At 37.6% G+C, this 17,286-nt stretch overlaps 1 protein-coding gene across 1 annotated transcript; it reads right to left on the bottom strand.

Annotated features, from left to right (window-relative positions):
• Positions 1 to 518: 518 nt before the first annotated feature.
• Positions 519 to 2,480, bottom strand: LOC147404771 (uncharacterized). The gene is made up of 3 exons (XM_086437906.1): positions 1,862 to 2,480; positions 1,599 to 1,813; positions 519 to 1,466 (listed from the first exon to the last, which is right to left on the bottom strand). Exons 1-3 carry the CDS (start codon positions 2,478 to 2,480, stop codon positions 519 to 521), a joined length of 1,782 nt encoding a protein of 593 aa, XP_086294032.1.
• Between the last annotated feature and the right edge of the window lie 14,806 nt (positions 2,481 to 17,286).

Genomic DNA, 17,286 nt, shown 5'->3' with positions numbered 1-17,286 from the left:
TCCATAAATGACATTCTCTCATGACCAGCAGTGGCATCGATCAACCTATCGATCCTTGGCAGCGGGAAGTTATCCTTTGGGCATTCCTTCTTTAGGTTCGTAAAGTCGATGCACACTCTCACCCTCCCGTCCTTCTTCGGTACTGCCACTATATTCGCTATCCACTCTGGGTAATCTACTTCCCTAATAAACCCAACCTTTAAAAGCTTCTCGATTTCCTCATTTACTCCCTGCCTGAGGCACGGAGACAGCCTCCTCGGCTTCTGTCTAACAGGTCGGAAGCTTTCATCGACATTTAGTCTATGGCACGCCACCAACGGGTCTATTCCGGGCATGTCCTCCAATGACCACGCAAACACGTCCTTGTTTGCCCTCAGAAGTTGGAGCAATGCTGCCTTCTCCTCCTGCAACATTGTGGTGCCAATACTAACTAGCTGACCTCCGTCATCGCCGAGGTCCACGACTTCGACTTCTTCAACTGTTACCCGCTGCTCCCGTTGTTGCTGCTTCTGTAATTGCTATGAAGCTTCATTCCCAGTTGGTGGCACCTTTCTCTTCTTCTGAGGAATGGCCTCGGGGCCTCGGTCTTGTTTCAAGGTCAGGTGAAAACACCTCTGCGCCATCTCCTGGTCACCCCTGATCTCCATTATTCCTTCCTTACCCGGGAAACGAATAACTTGATGATAGGTTGACGGGACTGTTTTCATCTCGTGTATCCACCTCCGCCCCAGAATCGCGTTATAGGCTGAATCCGCATCTATTACCACGAATCTTGTCATTACCACTTTTGACCCTGCTGTGATCGGGAGTGTGATTTCTCCTATCGAACTGCTCGGAGCACCATTGGACCTATAAACGAGGGTTGGTGTCGGTTCCAAACTCTCTGAAACCCCCATCCTCTTTACCGCGCTCAGGAAAAGAATATCCACTACGCTTCCCGAATCCACCAGTATCCTACGGAGCTCGACGTTTCCCACTGGGAATGCGATCACTAGTGCGTCCTGATGAGGCCTTGCCATTCCCCTCAGGTCATCCTCCGTGAACACAATTGCCCGGGAATCCGCTCCGTTGCACGTCGTTCCTGCTACCCGTACTCCTGATGCCACACTGTTGACCCCGACCATATGTCGGATCTTTTTTACTCTCTCCCGAATCGCCTGCACTTCGGCCCCCAACACCCCCGTGATGGTATGAACTATCCTATGCTCTTCCGTCTCTCGACGCCCTCCTTTAGTTGGTCTTATTTGCTCGGGCTTCCGTTCGGCTCTCTCGGCAGTTTCCCCTCTTCTTCCTCTTCCCGCCGAGACATACCTTTTGAGCTTCCCTGCTTCGATCATATCCTGGATGATATGGCGCAGCCTGTAACAATCCTCAGTAGGGTGGTCCTCAGCCTCATGGTACTCGCAGTACGATTTTCCGGGTTTCCCCTTATACCCCCGTGGAGGTTGAATGAAATCGGGTTCTCCCTTTATGTGCCTCAGTATCACAGATAGTTTTTCATTGAGCGGGGTATACACCCGGCCTCTCTTCCACCATGACTGCTCGTTCGAATCTCTCCGCCTTTTCTTGCCTCATTCCCGTCCGAGGTGAGCCGATACCTTTGTAGCATCCATTCCCCCTTCGTTGCTGGCCACCGTCTGAGCACTTCGTCTCCTGTCTTTCACGAATTCCTCCACGAGGATGTACTTTTCCACCTTTGCATACAAATCTTCCAAACGAGTTGGGTCAGACTTGATCAAAGACTCATGCAACCGTGTTCCCGGGACGACTGCAGCGATATACGCCGCGCAGGCTGTTGCCTCATCGATGCCTTCTACATCAAGGGTCTTTGTTCAAAAACGAGTTACGAATGACCTGATACTCTCCCCGGGCTCCTGTCGAAGGTTAAACAGAGTGTTAACTCCGACCTTTTTCCTTCGCAGGTGCACGAACTGCCCAACAAACATTTCCTTTAGCTCGAAAAAGTTCGTAATGGACCCAGCTGGTAAAGCCTGGAACCACATCATGACTCCGAGCCTCAAGGTCGATGGAAATAGCTTGCAGAGTAATGGATCATCGTTCTGGTACAACACCATCTGACTTCTGTAATGCAGAATATGGTCCATAGGATCCCGTGTTCCGTCATAGGTTTCGAACTTCGGCATGTGGAACGATCTGGGTGGTTCTGAATTCATTATTATCGACGAGAATGGTGTCCCTTTGAGTTCCCGAATTGCATTTCGTACCTTTTGTGCGGGATCCTTCCCTCGTGTGAATTCCTCATCCCTCATCTTGAGCATTTCCTCCACTTCCTTCTTCGTCATTGTTTCTTTAACTTCAGAGCTTCCTTGCTGCGTTTTGACTGCTGCTGAGTCTTCGGTCCAGTCTGCCTCTGTCCATGCTACTCGGACAATATGATCACTACTTCGCTCTGCACCTAGGCCTTCTTCAGTTTCCGCACGCTCACTTAGCCTTTGCCTGAGCTCCTCATTTTCCCTCATTATGTTCATTATTTCATCATTTTGTTTCTCCAACCCCCTGCGCATTTCCTCTCTCATCTTCGTGAGTAAGTTGTACATTGCAAGCATTGGGTCTTGCGCGTTTGGAGGTGAGTCTGCTGGTAGCGGATTTGATGGCTGAAAGCGCCCTCGATCCGCGGGGTGCGCGGATCCACTTTTGACCCTTGAGGTTTGGGAGTCGCCACCTAGTTATTGTGGTCTAGGAACCAAACTAACTCTAAAAAAGGCAAACTAATCTACGAAAGAGAAAAAGAGTCCGGGGATCACGTTACGGGGTTGGAAGGTGTTAGGCACCAACCCCGCCCGGCCAAAGCCGGTCTCTACTAACTTTCCAAATATATCACATTGCTAAAAACCTAGATAAAAATAAAAAAAAAATTTCATACCTTTCCGATAGCAAGGATTTTGTTCCCTCAGATCTGACAAAAAGAGCTCCTTGTACTGTACTCCCTTGCTTCGTTCTGTCTCCGGATTTGACTTCGGATCTCCTAGATCAAGGTATCTTCTTGTTTCTAAATCTGAACTCTTCAAGTTTGTTACGGATTTAGGGATTTTTTTTGGAGGGATTTTAGGTGTTTTCTAGACTAAAATTGAAGGGGGGATGTTAGGTAAGGAGTTGGGACTCCAAAACTAGGGTTTATGGGGGGCTAGGGGAGCTTCTAGACCTACTTCTCCTAGGGTTTATGATTTGATACGAAAATAGGGTGTGAGCACCTCTATTTATAGATGTTTTTAGGGGTTGATTTGGATAGAGTTAGTGTTTAATTAGAGATCTTTTAATTAGAGTTGTGTTTTAGTTAAAATTGTTTTAGGTAGAATTATGTTTTAATTAGAATTGTTTTAGGTAGAATTGTGTTTTAATTAAAATTGTTTTAGGTAGAATTGTTTTTAAGTTAGAACTCTATTAGATAGAGTTATTATTTAATTAGATCTCTATTATGACTTTTGGTCTTATTTGATTGACTTTTAATGTTTTGACTTTAGTCTTAATTGATTGACTTTCAATATCTTGACTTTAGTCTTGCTTAATTGACTTTAATTTTGACTTCAGTCTCACTTGATTGACTTTAATACCTTGACTTCAGTCTTGCTTGATTTACTTTTAATTTTTGGAGAACCCCCCTCCATTATTTCTTTAATTCTTTGGACCCCCAAATGGAGGGGTCCTTAAAGAAATATCCCACGAACCCTCAACAATTTTGCCTGAGAGTCCGATTAATCGATTTTTATGTTCAAAATTTTAAATTAATTTTATTAATGTTTAAATTTAATTATTTAATGTTTTATTTATTAATTTCGAATTTTTTAATTATGAAAATTGTGAAATTACCGTTTTGCCCCCGGAGAGGATTTTTCACGTTTTAAGTCGGTTTTTAATGTTCCAGGATGTTTTAGAATCGGTTTTTCGTAAGGAATTCAATGGAAATATTAGTTTTTGTTATTTATGAAATTTTTTGTGTGAAATGGTTGTGAACTGTATGAGGGGTATTTTTGTAATTTTGTCAAATTCTATTAAAATTGGTGAAATAATTTATTTGGTTCCGATTTGTCATTTTATGTGTTCGAATGGGTTTTTCTAAGCTTAATGTAGGCTCTAGGGTTGTTTTGAGGTTAGGGGTATTTTGGTAATTTTGGTAATTTTTAGTGATTTTTATCGTGAAGCTTCTTTTTGGTCTGCAAGATGATGATTTCTATGTTTCTGGGGTCGTATTTTCCTAGCATAGCGTGGTTTCTAAGTTTTTGTCAGTTCGAGATACCTCATCCGGATTTCTGAAACATATCTGGTAACAAAGTAAAGCAATGGAATACACATCCATCATTGGGAATCATTGCGATCGGGTTGACGAGTTGATTAATCAAGCGGGTGCAAAAATGGGGTGTCTATAGATGCCCCTCTTTGGCAGAGGGTTGAAACAACTAGATAGCAAATCTATTTTGGTAGATAGTGCGATATCTGAATGCCAAAGCTAGTGACAGTTCATCTTGCAGCCTGATTTAGCAATTCGTCGAGGTGTTCGGATCCTTGAGGGTAAAGCTCTCCCCGAATTAAAAGGTTGTTAGGTCCTTGAGTGTGAGCTCTCACTGACAGTGTCAGATCCTCAAATTTTAGAAAATTCTCCCTGACTAATGTAAATGTGCACGTGTGTGCAATGGTGTGATGCTTACTGAGTAAAAATGTGTCAGGTCCTAGAGATCTTCTCTCACTGACAATAAAGATTCAAAATTGAGATGCACTTATGCAATGAAAACAATCATGGCAAGGTTTAACAATGTGGTAATTGGAGTCGTAACATTGTAGGAACTTCATTAAATCCTATTTGAAATTCTTTTTTAGAGTTCGAAAGAATGAGTTTCATTTATCGAATTTGAACCTATTGTAACCACGCTTCTCGGGCTAAAGGACTTAAATAATCTTGTTAATTCAATATGATTCAAACAAAGCTGGAGTCTCGTTTCTCGGACTCCGACTAAGCTTTAGAGGAACTTAAACAATCCTATTAAAATTGGAGTTTCGCTTCTCGCACTCGAACCTAGTTTTGTGGGCACTTCAAAAAACCTACTCATTCTATGATTCAAAAAGTTGGAGTCTCGTTTCTCGGACTCGCACTTAGGTTTGTAAGCACTTCCAAAAGCCTACTCATTCTATGATTCAAAAAGTTGGAGTCTCGTTTCTCGGGCTCGAACTTAGGTTTATAGGCACTTCGAAAAGCCTATTCATTCTATGATTCAAATAGTTGGAGTCTCGTTTCTCAGACTCGAACTTAGGTTTGTAGGCACTTCGAAAAGCCTATTCATTCTATGATTCAAAAAGTTGGAGTCTCATTTCTCGGACTTGAACTTAGGTTTATAGGCACTTCAAAAAGCCTATTCATTCTATGATTCAAAAAGTTGGAGTTTCGTTTCTCGAACTCGAACTTGGGTTTATAGGCACTTCAAAAAGCCTATTCATTCTATGATTCAAAAAGTTGGAGTTTCGTTTCTCGGACTCAAACTTAGGTTTATAGGCACTTCAAAAAGCCTATTCATTCTATGATTCAAAAAGTTGGGGTCTCGTTTCTCGGACTCAAACTTAGGTTTATAAGCACTTCAAAAAGCCTATTCATCTAGGATTCAAAAAGTTGGAGTCTCATTTCTCAGACTCGAACTTATGTTTATAGGCACTTCAAAAAGCCTATTCATCTAGGATTCAAAAAGTTGGAGTCTCATTTCTCGGACTCGAACTTATGTTTATAGGCACTTCAACAAGCCCACTCATTCTATGATTCAAAAAGTTGGAGTCTCGTTTCTCGGACTCGAATTTAGGTTTATAGGCACTTCAACAAGCCCATTCATTCTATGATTCAAAAAGTTGGAGTCTCGTTTCTCGGACTCGAACTTACTAAGCCACGTTTCTCGAGCTTAGATTTATAGGAACTTAAACAATCCTATTAATTCATTCTATGATTCAAAATCGAGCTCAAAGTTTGAAAGATCAGGCCTTTATTGGCTTATCATGTATATGGATTCGTAATTATCATTGGACTTCGCCAGACTTTTAAACTTTTGTATGATTTTCTTTTTATCATGTGATTAAGAACAAAAACTTTAGAATTAAATGACCTTCAAAAATGCCCCTAGTTTCAAGGTTGACTTTAACTGGGACTTGACTACGAGACTGATGGAATGGATTACGCTTGAAAAATATGGACTCTGATGTATGATAGATAGAAGAACTGACATTCTCTTAAATTTAAGATTCTTAAGATTATCATATGTGCAATAAAGAATTGATCATTTTCTTTCGAATTTCTTTTGAAAAATGCTTAAGCTGGACTTAAAAAATCTTGATAAATATTAGAATAAAAGATCTTCCTCATCAAAGTGGTTGATGATTCTACATCTTCCATTAGTGAACACTTGAACAAGTAAACATACTTTTGAAGATCCTACAATGTTCAAGATGACTTCTGATTTTTTTCAACTTCAATATTGTCTTTGTCGGATGTGAGCTCTTGGCTAAAAGACAAATATCGTGGCTTGAATGGTTCTGCAGTTTCTACACAAGCTTCCTTCTGAATTTTTCTTCTTGACGGGACCTTTCCTCCCATTTGATGATGCCCTAATTTTTGCCTAGATCGCCTCTTCAGGTTTTCAATCTAGCGGGCTTTGCTCTTTCTTTTTCTGATGATACCTTGATTTTTGCCTAGGTCGCCTTTTCAGGTTTTCAACCTAGCAGGCTTTCTTTTTTATGGTTATGCCCTAAATTTTGCCTAAGCCGCCTTTTCAGGTTTTCGACTTAGCGGGCTTCTCTTTTTTTTTTTCTTGATGATCTTGTGTAACCAAATCGATAATTTCTCAGTTTCCTGCACCTTAACCGAGTCAATTAGCCTTCAGGAGGACTTAATAGGTGGGCTTAGGATATGGTTTAGAAAGAAAAGATATAAGGCTCAACTTCCCAAAATGCCCCTAGTTTGATATTCTCTCTTTTCTATCAATTATTTTGATTTTTTTTCTAAATGCCCCTAGTTTGGCATTCTTTCTTTTTGTCAATTCTTTTGATTCTTTTTTCTAATGCCCTTAGTTTGGCATTCTTTTCTTTTGAACATTTCAATAATAGATTTTTCTTTTGGATGACACTTTCCTTAAGAGAATACATTTTTCTTTTAATGACCGGGCCTGAAGTAACTTCTCAGGTTGCCTACGTACCCCAAATATTTCTTTTTTTCCTTTTGGGATCAGGTCAAAACGTAGTTCATACTAAGATTCCCTCCCAAGGTTGGTTGGTGTAGTTTAGAAAGAAACAGGCTATTTGATTTTTTTAGAGGCTGCAAGGGGTTAATGAAGATTATATTTTTCTTGGTAAGACAGGAAAATGGTTCGACCAATGAAGGCCTCTTTTTGTGAATGCTGCTTAACTCGATCAAAGTTTTAGGAATTCGATATCTGGATTACTCTGTCAACTAAGATTTCCTTTTGGAGACTTCAGTCTTCTTCTGAGAAAGAGTAATCTTCAGTCTTCTTCTACGGAGTTGAGTGAGACTGAGTTCTTTGTATTTGACATTGACTCGTTCAACTATTTCCAAACTTCAAAAGAAATCTCATATTCTTTTGTGAATGAGAACTTTCTTTACTTGAGTGAAAAACATGGTAGATCCACTTGTAAGTCTTAGCATCTTTGTCGATGCTTTTAGCTATATCATCTTTGACAGATAATCTTTGACTTTGAAATCACTCTTGACTTGATCTATGTTTTTGTGTAATTCATCCATATATCCTTATGAGATCATGTAAGAACGTTGTTGAATTTCTCAAGTAAATTTATTATTCTTCTCATGTTCTGCTAAGGAAAATGTAGTACCCATTTGCACTTCTTAAGTGTACTCTTTAATTCCAATATTTATTAAGTTTGATTAGTGAGCTCTAAGTCAATCCTCATGTTAGATATTATGCTCAAATCATTATTACACGTATGATAATCAGAAGCTTCTATATTTTATTGGAATTGAAAAACATTGATTGACAAACTCGACTACTGGATTTAAAGAATGACAAAAACTGGATTGAAACTCAAAGAAAACTCAGGGACAATTATCTACAAAGAGAGAAGGTCTTTCTGGGTGGATGGACTACTTAGACTTGACATTGGTACTTGGACTAGACGATTCTTTTGAATGACCCAAAATGACACAGATGAAGGTTTAGAACGTTTAGGGACACCTAAGATTAACCATCGATTCTGAAGGTTTGACTCTTATCCACATGATTAAAGTTTCGATATAGAATAGCCCAAGTCCGGTGGAAAATATCAAATCCAAATGCACCATAAGTCTATAGTGACCAAGAAAGTGAGAAAGGTTAGATGCGGGTCTACCCCTGATTGGGATTGAACCTTTGATCAGATAAATTAATTTGATCTTAAGATCGAATCTTTCTAAATAAAGTGGTCTGGATCTTTAAAAGTGAAACCAATTAGTCCAACTGATTTGGTATTGATCAGTTTGATCCATTTGTCCATTGGGTCAACTGGTTTAAGTGGTTCAAATTAATCAGTACATTTCACCGATTGGGTAGGACCGATATTGCGGGTTTTGTTTGATTATTCTGGATCGGTCTGCCCACCTACCTGTTGGTTGGATTGAATAAAGCAACCCAGGAACACCCATAGTCAATTCGGGTCGTGACCTATAGGAAGGCTTCTAGACTCTAGGTTTACTACGTGCAATGCATTTTTATCTAGCCACCCTTGCCCAAGCACACCTATATACCTTTCGATACGTGGTGACTTGGTTTGATATACCGTATAGGTGATAATCTAAAACTTCAATTCACTTCTCTGAAGCCAAAAACAGCCAGTTCGATCTCCAGTTGAGAGGTGGCGCACAATGCTGAGCAAGGGCCCACTTAAATACCTCTCGTCTAGAATAGACGTAGTCTATCCCCCTCGTACAGTAAGGTACAGCGGGGCAAGATCTTGCTTAGGCACCGGTTTTGACCAAGAAGTACAATTGATATACTTAGACTATCTGTTATACCTACGGGTACGAGTCAAGAGTTGTAGCTTTCATAAATGGTTTGGCATCCCACGAGGGGACCGACCACGTACTAGTACTACGCTGGCAATCGGGACATGTGACTGTGTGGCTTACAATAGGTCAAAGGCTCAGGTCGCTCCAGCCTGGGTGCATCAACATACTTCTCAGAATCACCTGATCAGATGGTATTGATGCCCCCAGTTTGATATACCGTAAGGTACGTGACTGGAGTTGTGGATTTCATGAATGACGTCGCATCTCCGAAGAGACCGGCCCACGCACTAGTGCCACGTTGGCTAAATGGGACGTGTAAGTGAGTAAAACAGTAAACGTGCATGTGGTGTGTGCAAAACAGGGTGGGGTGTGCTCGGGACCTTTTTCAAACAAATGGGCCCATGGATCCAATCAAACCAATCATACATTTAATCAAAACCAAAATCATTCAAGTCATATGAATATTCAATTAAGATCACATTATTCCCATCACATAAGCACATTAACATTACGATCAACATCAATCATGTATTTCAAGCAAGATCATGGTAAATTAATCAATAAATATGGCATATGATAATGATCAAACAAACATTGCAATATGCATAATTTTTATAATTTTTAAGGTCCAATCAATGATCACTTTTGGGTGATCCAAAATAAATCGAGATTCCAATAGGTGTTACATTGATGATAGAATGACAATGGTTGAGATGAGCTCACTCTAAAGAACATTAATTGTGCCAACATTAGATAAATTCAGATTTTCTGTAAATTAGGAAAATACAATCTGAACTTGCATCGATGATATCTAAGGCTCCCGATAACGAAATCGAGTGAACTCAAGTTCTAAATTAATCTACTCGACGAGATCTACATTTTATTAAGAGGTTCCCAGACTTAATTCTCACTAGAATATTCTGTAAGAAAGTTTTAACGTTGCTGTCCCAACTTTCATTCAGAAATAATTCCAGATTTACAGATTGAACTTGCATCGATGATATCTAAGGCTTTCGATAACCAAATTGAGTGAACTCAGATTCTAAATTAATCTACTCGACAAGATCTATGTTTTATTAAGACATTCCCAGACTTAATTCTCACTAGAAAATTCTGTAAAAAAGTTTTAACGTTGCTGTCCCAACTTTCATTCAAAAATAATTCCAGATTTACAGATTGAACTTGCATCGATGATATCTAAGGCTTCCGATAACGAAATTGAGTGAACTCAAATTTTAAATTAATCTAATCGACAAGATCTACGTTTTATTTAGAGGTTCTCAGACTTAATTCTCACTAGAATATTCTGTAAAAAAGTTTTAACGTTGCTGTCCCAACTTTTATTCAGAAATAATTCCAGATTTACAGATTGAACTTGCATCGATGATATCTAAGGCTTCTGATAACGAAATTGAGTGAAATCAGATTCTAAATTAATCTACTCGACGAGATCTATATTTTATTAAGAGGCTCCCAGACTTAATTCTCGCTAGAATATTCTCTAAAAATGTTTTAATATTTCTGTCCAACCTCCATCATTCCATCATTTTCATAGGTTAATTTGAATCTTTCATTATTTAGGAGTCATCAAAAAGTGATCCTTAATTGGAAAAAAAAAATGCAATACCCAAAATCATCTACAATAAAGATAAAAAAATAAATAAAGAGAAAAAATAAATAAAATAAATCCAACTAAATAAAAAAAAAACTAGGTCATCTTGGCAATGCTCCCATACTTGGGGTTTTTCAAGTTTGATCCTCAATAGTCCCCAGTGGAGTCGCCACTGAAAGCGCCCTCGATCCGCGGGGTGCGCGGATCCACTTTTGACCCTTGAGGTTTGGGAGTCGCCACCTAGTTATTGTGGTCTAGGAACCAAACTAACTCTAAAAAAGGCAAACTAATCTACGAAAGAGAAAAAGAGTCCGGGGATCACGTTACGGGGTTGGAAGGTGTTAGGCACCAACCCCGCCCGGCCAAAGCCGGTCTCTACTAACTTTCCAAATATATCACATTGCTAAAAACCTAGATAAAAATAAAAAAAAAATTTCATACCTTTCCGATAGCAAGGATTTTGTTCCCTCAGATCTGACAAAAAGAGCTCCTTGTACTGTACTCCCTTGCTTCGTTCTGTCTCCGGATTTGACTTCGGATCTCCTAGATCAAGGTATCTTCTTGTTTCTAAATCTGAACTCTTCAAGTTTGTTACGGATTTAGGGATTTTTTTGGAGGGATTTTAGGTGTTTTCTAGACTAAAATTGAAGGGGGGATGTTAGGTAAGGAGTTGGGACTCCAAAACTAGGGTTTATGGGGGGCTAGGGGAGCTTCTAGACCTACTTCTCCTAGGGTTTATGATTTGATACGAAAATAGGGTGTGAGCACCTCTATTTATAGATGTTTTTAGGGGTTGATTTGGATAGAGTTAGTGTTTAATTAGAGATCTTTTAATTAGAGTTGTGTTTTAGTTAAAATTGTTTTAGGTAGAATTATGTTTTAATTAGAATTGTTTTAGGTAGAATTGTGTTTTAATTAAAATTGTTTTAGGTAGAATTGTTTTTAAGTTAGAACTCTATTAGATAGAGTTATTATTTAATTAGATCTCTATTATGACTTTTGGTCTTATTTGATTGACTTTTAATGTTTTGACTTTAGTCTTAATTGATTGACTTTCAATATCTTGACTTTAGTCTTGCTTAATTGACTTTAATTTTGACTTCAGTCTCACTTGATTGACTTTAATACCTTGACTTCAGTCTTGCTTGATTTACTTTTAATTTTTGGAGAACCCCCCTCCATTATTTCTTTAATTCTTTGGACCCCCAAATGGAGGGGTCTTTAAAGAAATATCCCACGAACCCTCAACAATTTTGCCTGAGAGTCCGATTAATCGATTTTTATGTTCAAAATTTTAAATTAATTTTATTAATGTTTAAATTTAATTATTTAATGTTTTATTTATTAATTTCGAATTTTTTAATTATGAAAATTGTGAAATTACCGTTTTGCCCCCGGAGAGGATTTTTCACGTTTTAAGTCGGTTTTTAATGTTTCAGGATGTTTTAGAATCGGTTTTTCGTAAGGAATTCAATGGAAATATTAGTTTTTGTTATTTATGAAATTTTTTGTGTGAAATGGTTGTGAACTGTATGAGGGGTATTTTTGTAATTTTGTCAAATTCTGTTAAAATTGGTGAAATAATTTATTTGGTTCCGATTTGTCATTTTATGTGTTCGAATGGGTTTTTCTAAGCGTAATGTAGGCTCTAGGGTTGTTTTGAGGTTAGGGGTATTTTGGTAATTTTGGTAATTTTTAGTTATTTTTATCGTGAAGCTTCTTTTTGGTCTGCAAGATGATGATTTCTATGTTTCTAGGGTCGTATTTTCCTAGCATAGCGTGGTTTCTAAGTTTTTGTCAGTTCGAGATACCTCATCCGGATTTCTGAAACATATCTGGTAACAAAGTAAAGCAATGGAATACACATCCATCATTGGGAATCATTGCGATCGGGTTGACGAGTTGATTAATCAGGCGGGTGCAAAAATGGGGTGTCTACAATGGCTCTCCACGATTTTTGCCCCTAGCCCTTCCCATCTTGGTCGTTTTTCTCCTTGTAAGTTTCTCACGGACGACGCCAAATTGTAGATGTAAGAAATTGCCCTACACTTTTCTTCTCTCTTAGCTCGAGCGGACCTGCAAACCAGCCCACTCCGACGATCAAGTTAGACAAATTGATCAGTGTAATTTAGTTTTTTGAGAGAAGAAGAAATCGAACCTCTTTTACCCATAGCCCTCTTCTTTTTATAGGCATTGATCTAGTTCGATTTATGTGCCACCCTTTGAGGTGACATAGGGCAGTTAGCTCACTCCCTGACATGTCAGCTGCAGGAGTTGTTACAACTGCCCTGCTACTTCTGGGATGACGTGAGTTGTTACCACTGTCAATCAACTGTCGCATATGTCAGATCCGTACATCCGACCTATGCTGCAATTACCCGTACTACCTAACCTATCGGTGACTCGAGTTCGAGCTCAATCATCCATGGCACCCGAGGAGTTCAATCTGTCGGGCTTACATACCGGCCATCCGAGCTTTGGAGATACTTTCGAGCTTAAACTCATGCCACATGTCCTTATTTCAGAATTTCCCCCACAGTACCTAAGTACATACAAGCATGCACCAATTCACCGTACTCATAATCAATTCAACCATCGTATCGACATTCCAATATTTTCATGATGTTCGAAAATAATTCTCAAATGTAATTGATACAATAATGTTAATAAATAAATAAAAAGGATAATCATGTCAAAATTCAAGTTTTAGAATCATTTAAATCTGGCTCAGAGGGATTCTAGTGACATGTGATAGTGGTAGGCGGCAATGCTACGCTTATTGGGCTGTCCAGTGTTGGCAAAGGGCTGAAATCGACGGTGCCAACGCCAAATTGTGGCGGTGCCACCGCTTGCTATTAGGCAGTGGCAACTCTAGGTGTTGCCCAATGTTTGAGAAAATTTTCCACAATTTTCATCATTTTCTCTAAACTCGATTTTTTTTTTTTTTTGTTTATTATCTTTTTTTTTTAAGTCTCAAAATCATAACCTAACTATCGAAACCCTCTAAATCAATCATATATTTGACCTAATTTTCTAAAATTTAGGATTTTTGGGTTGGGAGAAACTCTACAAAAAATTACAATTATTAAAAAGGTCCAAAAATCTTCCTAACTCAATTCCTGCATTGCTACAACGATGATTACGATCTTCGATTTTCAATGTTCTCAATTCGACTTGCTCTCATCACAAAAAAAATATATGAACCTAGGAAAACCTAACAAGGGTTTTACAATATACCCAAAGAAATATCAACTTGCATCGATCACGAAAAATATATATAACCAAAGAAAAATCGCAGTTACAGATTATACACTTTCACTTATATATATATATCCCGTTCGGGGGACAATGTTGGGAGAAATTTTTTGTCCTACATGGCTTAAAAGTTTTGGATTTGGCTGATTTTTTGTAAGGGTGATCTCTATGGTGAGGAGATCACTCTAAAAAAATCAGCCCAATCTAAAACTTTTAACCCCATCAAAAGTGGTTTAGAATTGTGGACCATCGATTTTTTACCGTTAATTTTTAAATCACTTTTCATGGGGTTAGAAGTTTTATATTGAAATGATTTTTTGTGATGATGATCTCTTCACTATATTAATCATCCTCACAAAAAATCAACCCAATCCGAAACTTTTAAACCATATAGGACAAATTTTTTCTATCAAAGTGATGACCTTGATACGGAGTTGCTAACTATGACAAATGCACTAACTTTGTATATGTATATGATGTCGAAAATAGATCGATTTGATATCAACCTTCAATTCGAATTAGCAAAAGCAATGTCTCCTTGCATAATATGGATTCCAAACATTCATGATCAGTATGTGAATGAATCGAATTATGTATCCCTCGGTCTCTTAGAACCCCAATTTATAAGTTGAAGAATCATAGACCGTTAGTTTGTAAACCACTTTTGATGAGGTTAGAAGTTTTGGAATATGTTAAATTTTTGTGAGGATGATCTCCTCATCATAGAGACCATCATCATAAAAAATCAGTTTATTCCGAAACTTTTAGCCCATATAAGACAAAACTTTGGCCTTGAACCTAACCCTCTATACGTATATTCCTCACCCCAAAAAAAAAAAAAAATTTAACTAGGGTTTTATATAATATCAATAAAATTATGAGAATATCCTTAGAAAATATTCTTGAACCCCCACCTACCGAGCAAGGGGACTGCTGCCCCCTCCCCAACCCCAAGAGAACTCAACACTGAGCTCAACGAGAGGGACTCGTGGCTTGATTAACAGTACCTCCTTATTGACAGTATCATCAAGCTCCACAAACCATTACATCTTTTAGTATAATTTAACTTATTTTACTGTTATATTAGTTTTTGAGATATGAATCCCAAATCAGGTTGGATCTCAAAGGGATCAAAGTAAGTGTATCAAATCCAACCACCTTGTCATAGGTAAATTAGATGTATTCTCTCTACGACAAAAACATAGGGAGAACTCAAGATCAATATCCCTCCAATGATCCCTATCCCTAAGTTTCAAATCAAGTCCTTAATCCAGAGAATAACAGAAATATTGAGTCAGAAAAGTTTCCTGACTGTAACTCCTGGTGGCATCTAAAAACATAAATCAAATTTTAACAACTAATAATAAAACATTGAACAAAGTTATTTTTCACCCCGGACTTTAATTTTATTTTTTAATTTGGGGATGATTCGGTTAAATATCTATTTTAAGAGTCTTTGATCATCAAGCCCAAAAGTTTGTTTTTCGTTTTTTTTATAAGGCTGAGGTGTTATTTGGCCAACATGGCAGTCCATGTGCGCCCCATAACCCTTACTAAGAAATCTTACCATGTAATTAATTCTCGGTGTGGAATTACCAAAGTTTTACATGATATACTACTGGATCTTGGCCCTACTTATTCTCAACTCTTTCAACTCCAAAGTAGCTCTCAAGACTTATACTTTTATGCTAAATGAAATCCCAACTTTTCTTTTTCATAATTCATTGTTACCTAAAATTTAAAGAGTATTTTGAGAAAAATGTTTATAAAATAAAAAAGATTAATCCCATCTTGAGTGTATAGGAATTGAAATAACCCTTTGGGCCCTATTTCTCAAACCTTGATTTTTCCCTGAAAAATGCATCATTTTCAACTACTATAGGAAAAAATAAAAATTTCATAAAAATTCTTGCTTTTTCCTCCTTAGAATCCATGGTCTTCTTCCCTTGATTTATTTGGCAAAATAACGTAAGATAATAATATTATTTATTTTCTTCATATTTATTTAAGAGATGAAATTTAGAGAAAATTGAACTAGTTATCAAATCATGGGGAGATCAATTGCCGATGTTGGGTGGGGCGACAATTGGGGTTCGAAGGTTTTAGGCAAGAGGTTGAATTTCATCACTTTTTTGTTAGTCTCCTAAAAGATGACCACGGTCATGAGGTATCTCATCAGTTTGAAAACTCGGGATACTTAAAGTATTCTAGGAGGAAATTGTCTAAATTATCCAAAAATGTTACTGCATCAAGGACAACTTTTTTAACAGAAACCAACAGATAAATCCCACCTCACATGTTGTAGCAATATGTGATTATGGGTTCCGCTCTTCTCTCCTCATTTTGTTCATTTTGGATTTGCAATGTATTCGTTGTTGTCAAGAAAGATCTTGTTGTAAGCATATTTTTTTATAAATCATCATATGCTAATATAAACTTTGATAGGCCTTTTAAAGGAAACCAATCGTTAACAACTAACAATGAATGATTTAGGCTCAATGGAATGCGATTCGTTACAAAACTAGAACCGAAGTTATCAATAATAAATCTATAAAGAACAATTTAGCAGTCCCCTTTCAACTCTAGACTGACTTCCTCCTTATCTCCCTTCTATGGATCACTAGTAGGCCTTAATGATGGAATAAAAAATAACTTCCTCTCTTTATCATTTTTTCTAGAGAAAAGCCTTTGATCTTCTTTCAATGTTCTTGCTTCTTGAAAATTACCGTGAAATTATTCATCTAATAGGGGAAGTAGATAACCACATATACATATAGTTAGGAGTAGAGGGCCTAGATCCTCTTAGTATAGTAATCTAATCCATCAAAGATTCTAATTCTTAACCAAATAGAGATTTTCCAAAATAATCCAACTCTAATAAGTTAGCCAACATTATTGGCTAAACTTCTTTAGCCAGAAAAACCCAATAAGGCAACTTTAAAATCATTGGGACGGTTCTCATAAGCTTAATGGGACATCCAAGTAGACTGTAGGTCCAAATACTTCAGTTGACTTTCATCAGACTTGATGGAAGCAATTACTTTAGTGGTCTAAAGTAATAGAAATGTTTTTGAAGCAAAAAGGGTAATGTAGCCACTTTCTTTTGTTTTTTACGTACCTAAATTTCCTTTTTAACATTTTATTTGTAAGTCAATTGACAGAAATTACAATTCTCAGTAACTTTTTTCTTGACAATTGTACTTTTCACGATCTAAACACGAAGAAGACGATTGGTGGCGGGAGTGAAGTAGAGGGTTTATATTATCTAGATCATGCTCTTGCTAGTACAACACTTCATTCATCCTCTAGCTCTTTTCAATGGCACTATGGGCAGGCTAAGCCTTTTATTTATTTTTATTTTTTTTACTTTTATTGTTGGTCTTACTGAAAGAAAAATTAAAAGAAAAAAAAAAAA

This window comes from Akebia trifoliata, chromosome 4, assembly GCF_017979445.1.
Source record: "Akebia trifoliata isolate Shusen 1 chromosome 4, ASM1797944v1, whole genome shotgun sequence".
NCBI lineage: Eukaryota > Viridiplantae > Streptophyta > Magnoliopsida > Ranunculales > Lardizabalaceae > Akebia > Akebia trifoliata.
Note: the sequence above shows the minus strand (reverse complement) of the source record. Positions and strands in the feature narration are given on the sequence as shown.